Source organism: Bison bison, unplaced genomic scaffold (genome assembly GCF_000754665.1).
Source record: "Bison bison bison isolate TAMUID 2011002044 unplaced genomic scaffold, Bison_UMD1.0 scf7180017864371, whole genome shotgun sequence".
Taxonomy (NCBI): domain Eukaryota; kingdom Metazoa; phylum Chordata; class Mammalia; order Artiodactyla; family Bovidae; genus Bison; species Bison bison.
Window position 1 is genome coordinate 6,888,438 of NW_011494943.1, and position 4,414 is coordinate 6,892,851.

A 4,414-nucleotide genomic window follows, 5' to 3' on the forward strand; every position below is an offset into this window, starting at 1 on the left:
GCTGCGCTTCCGGATGACGGCGTAGACCAGGTTGGAGTTGCCTGTGGGAGGGGAGGGGTGGGTGTCTCAGCGAGGCCCCCTCGCCATCCCCTGCACCAGAGCGGCTTCCTGGGGTGGGAAGAGCTTGGAGGACAAGAGGGGTGTCTACCCCAGGGGGAGGCGACAGCAAAGAGCACAGAAGATGGGGAGTGTGGGCAGGGTTGGTGCTGGGGGCAGGGGGGTGGGTTGAGGCGACTCCAGGATGCCACCTGTCAGCAAAAGAGCTTCTGGGCTGAGCTCACCCCTGCCCCTCCCTGGTACCCGGGGGACCCTCTCACCACCCAGCATGAAGGGGCAACACCTGGCAAAGCTGGGTGGGCCCAGCATGTCAGGGTCCCGCTAAGCCAGCTGTTCAATATTTTGACGGTTCCCCAAGCCAGGTCACCAGGAGGAAGGACCATACGGCGTGTGCCCACGCTGAACGCCCTTGGCTCTGAGGGAGACAGGAGTACTTTCCGGGGCTTCAGTGCCCTGCCGTCCCACCGCTTGCCCCGCCCCGGCCCGCTCCCGACCCGCCAGGGTCCCCGCTGCGCACCGCCCACTCCTACGGCCACATCTCGCCCCAGCGTCTGCGTGTAGACTGTGCCCCTCTGTGTTTTCTACTGTTCCTACCCCATTCATCCCTGATGAGTTAGTGTCAGTCATTCAGTCATGTTCGACTCTCTTGTGACCCCATCGACTCTGACCCTGGGATTCTCCAGGCAAGAATACTGGAGTGGGTTGCCATTCCCTTCTCCAGGGGATCTTCCTGACCCAGGGAGCAAACCCAGGTTTCCTGCACTGGCAGGTGGATTCCTTACCGTCTGAGCCACCTGGAAAGCCCTTCATCCCCGATCAATTAGTGCAAATATTACTTATTCTGGAAATGATAACAACTGTTAATATTTAAGTCACAGGCAAGTGACTTTCTTGGATTATTTCACTTAGTCTTCCCAACACCCTCTGAGATAGGGATTCTTAGTACTATTATTACGATCATCTTACAGATGAAACTGAGGCTCAGGGAGCTGATGTGTACACAGTCACAGAGCTCAGTGTTCATTGTTGTTGCTCAGTTGTGTCCGACTCTTTGCGACCCCATGGACTGCAGCACGCCTGGCTTCCCTGTCCTTCACCATCTCCCAGAGCTTGCTCAAACTCATGTCCATTGAGTCGGAGATGCCATCCAACCATCTCATCCTCTATCGCCCCCTTCTCTTCCTGCCTTCAATCTTTCCCAGAATCAGGGACACGAGTTAGCAACTAAACAACAATCCTAAGCTATACAATAGGTCCTTGCTGCTTAACTATTTTATATTCAGTAGTGTGCATATATTAACCCCCAATACATATAATTTTATTATAGAAAATGGAGAAGGAAATGGCAACCCACTCCAGTGTTCTTGCCTGGTGAATCCCATGGACAGAGGAGCCTGGCAGGCTACAGTCCATGGGGTCACAAGAGTCGGATGTGACTTGGCGACTAAACCACCACATTATAGCAAAAAGGGCTGCATTTTAGTTACATGTGTACATGTCTGCCTCCTCTAAACACAGAGCTTTTCGAGGATGAGAATGCATCCTATTGATCTCCATCAGTCTGCTGCTGCTGCTGCTAAGTCACTTCAGTCATGTCCGACTCTGTGTGACCCCATAGACAGCAGCCCACTAGGCTCCTCTATCCCTGGGATTCTCCAGGCAAGAACACTGGAATGGGTTGCCATTTCCTTCTCCAATGCATGCAAGTGAAAAGTGAAAGGGAAGTCGCTCAGTCGTGCCTGACTCTTAGCGACCCCATGGACGGCAGCCTACCAGGCTCCTCTGTCCATGGGATTCACCAGCCAAGAGTACTGGAGTGGGGTGCCATTGCCTTCTCCACTCCATCAGTCTAGCACTTAACAAAATGTCTGATTACCAGATATCATCAAAAGTGTATCCATTGTTGTTCAGTTACTAAGTTGTGTCCAACTCTTTGTGACCCCATGGACTGCAGCATGCCAGGCTTCCCTGTCCTTCATCATCTCCTGGAGTTTGCTCAAACTCGTGTTCACTGAGTCATGATGCCATCCAGCCATCTCATCCTCTGTCACCCCCTTCTCCTCCTCCCCTAAGAGCTAAGTGGCAAGGCCCTAACTGACACCAGGCAGCCCAGCATCTCTGACACCCAGCAGTCCCGTGACACCCTGAACTTCCCTCCCATCAGACTTAAGATGACCTGTTTGTCTGGGTAACCATCTGTTTAGAGTCCCCCTCCATGCCTCCCTCCCCAGCTTCGAGTTCAACGGGGCAGGAGGCACTCTGCTCAGTTTCCCACTGAATCCCCTCACCGGGCCCAGGGCTTGGTATACAGCAGGCACTCAATAAATGCATGCAGGACAAACAAACTGGGGGCCGGAGGGCTGTGTCCTCCTCAGACGGGAAGGAGTCCTCGCCCACTGCCCATCCCGGATCCCCCCATCCCTAAGGCCAGGCCAGGGGCTTGGGCCGGCGCCTCACCATCAAACTGGTACTGAATGATGTTGTTGAAGACTTCCAGGAGGAAGAAGACCAGGTGGTGGTTCTGCGCGGTGGAGAAGAGGAACCAGGTGGTGGAGAAGGCCTCCAGCAGGTGCAACAGCTTGTTGGCGGCCACCATGGACAGGCTCTTGAGGTAGGGCGACACTACAGGGGAGGGGTCGGCTTACTTCCGGGGCCCCACCAACTGGGCCTGCTCACCCAGGGCCTGGGAGGGACATGGTGCTCCCGCTCCCACACCCTCCCTGCCCCGTCTGGGAAGTCCCCCCCAAAATCAGGAAGACCGAGCCCCAGAGGCCAAGGCCGCACTGGCCATGCCTCCTCAGAGCCCCAGGGCTGCACCTGGGCCCCTCCCCGTGGACAGCCATGTTTACAAAGCCACTCACACACTCCATCTCCCCCACTCCTCCTCGAACCTGAGAGGGAGGTAGATACAGGAGACCATTCCCATTTTGCAGATGAGAAAACTGAGGTTCAGAGAGGTTCATAAACTTGCCCAGAATTGCCCAGTTATAAAGTGATGGGCAGGGATACAAACTCAGGACCTTTACATCTTTCTAGAATACCAAGCTGGGAATTCCCTGGTGGCCCAATGGTTTGGACTCTGAGCTCCCACTGCAGGGAGCCTAGGTCCCATCTCTGGTTGGGGAACTAAGATCTTGCAAGCCATGTAGTACAGCCAAAACAAAAAAAATTTTTTTTTTAATTAAGTAGAATATCAAGCTGATATTCCACATATAACTATATACAGATTTTCTGCACAGCCTGTGAAGGGGGAGTCAGAGACGCAAGGCTGCACACAGCTTGACTTCACAGACCGATCTGTCATAGACTGATCTTTCCTCGTATCTTTCTCCCTCACCGGGATGGGGCAGGGTCGGTGGCTGTCTTGTTCACAAATGCATTTTCAGGTAAGATCTGTGGGATGGAGCCAGTGATGCAAGGCCCAGTTTTGAGCCCTGGTTGAGGAAATAGGATGCCACAGTGCAGTCAAAAAATTAAGAAAGAAAAAAGGGGTAAAAATGAAAGAGAGAGAGAAGGAAGGAAGGAAGAAAATTGACCAGTAGGTACTTTGTCTGTTGTTGCTGTGTTTTGTGCTCAGCTGTGTCCAACTCCTTGCGACCCCAGGGACTGTAGCCCGCCAGGCTTCTCTGTCCATGGGATTCTCCAGGCAAGAGTACTAGAGTGGCTTGCCATTCCCTTCTGTAGGGGATCTTCCCAACCCTGGGATCGAACCCGAGTCTCCTGCGTTTCCTGCATTGGCAGGTGGGCTCTTTACCTCTGGGTCACCTGGGAAGCCCTGTAGGCACTTAGATGCCCTTATGTTAATATTTCTATTGGACCCAGCAGGTTTGAACCAGGGAGCCCGTGGCAGGTCAGCCTGTGGCCGGGCGCCCCCTGGTGGTGATCGTGGGAAAGGCGCGCCCTGGTCCGCGCCCTACCGTTGACCACGATGGTGAGCAGACAGTCGAAGAGGGGCTGCAGCCGCTGGTGCCCGCTGGTGATGATCTTGTGGAAAACCTATGCGGGGAGCAGGGGGTCAGCCACGGGGCCCCCGCCGTCTCCAGTCTCGGCCGAGGGCACGTCACCCCCAGACTTCCAGGTTCCCCCCGACTTACCACGATAAGCAGGTCGGCGTGGGTGCCGGTGAAGACCGGGATGTCCATGGGCACGCGCACGGAGTAGGGCTTGTTCAGCCGCACCCCGAAGTTCCGCTCCCCGCTCAGAAGCAGCAGGATGAAGACACCGATGTGCATCAGGCCCACCCGAGCTGCGGCGCGGGGCGTGGGAGGGTCACCTCGCTGGGTGGGGCGGCGAGGGAGTCCAGGGCAGGGACCCATCTTGGGGTGGAGGTGGGGGGAGAAGCCCTTCCCGGTAGGTC

General features: G+C 55.4%; 1 protein-coding gene across 1 annotated transcript in view; it reads right to left on the reverse strand.

The window, feature by feature from the left end:
• Nucleotides 1–4,414, reverse strand: part of HID1 (HID1 domain containing) — a 21,063-nt gene that overhangs the window by 3,443 nt on the left and 13,206 nt on the right. The window contains exons 11-14 of the mRNA XM_010856492.1: nucleotides 4,152–4,303; nucleotides 3,975–4,053; nucleotides 2,515–2,679; nucleotides 1–41 (exon numbers count right to left, since the gene is read on the reverse strand). Of these exons, the coding sequence (XP_010854794.1) occupies nucleotides 1–41; nucleotides 2,515–2,679; nucleotides 3,975–4,053; nucleotides 4,152–4,303 (437 nt within the window). The remainder of the gene's footprint in view (nucleotides 42–2,514; nucleotides 2,680–3,974; nucleotides 4,054–4,151; nucleotides 4,304–4,414) is intronic.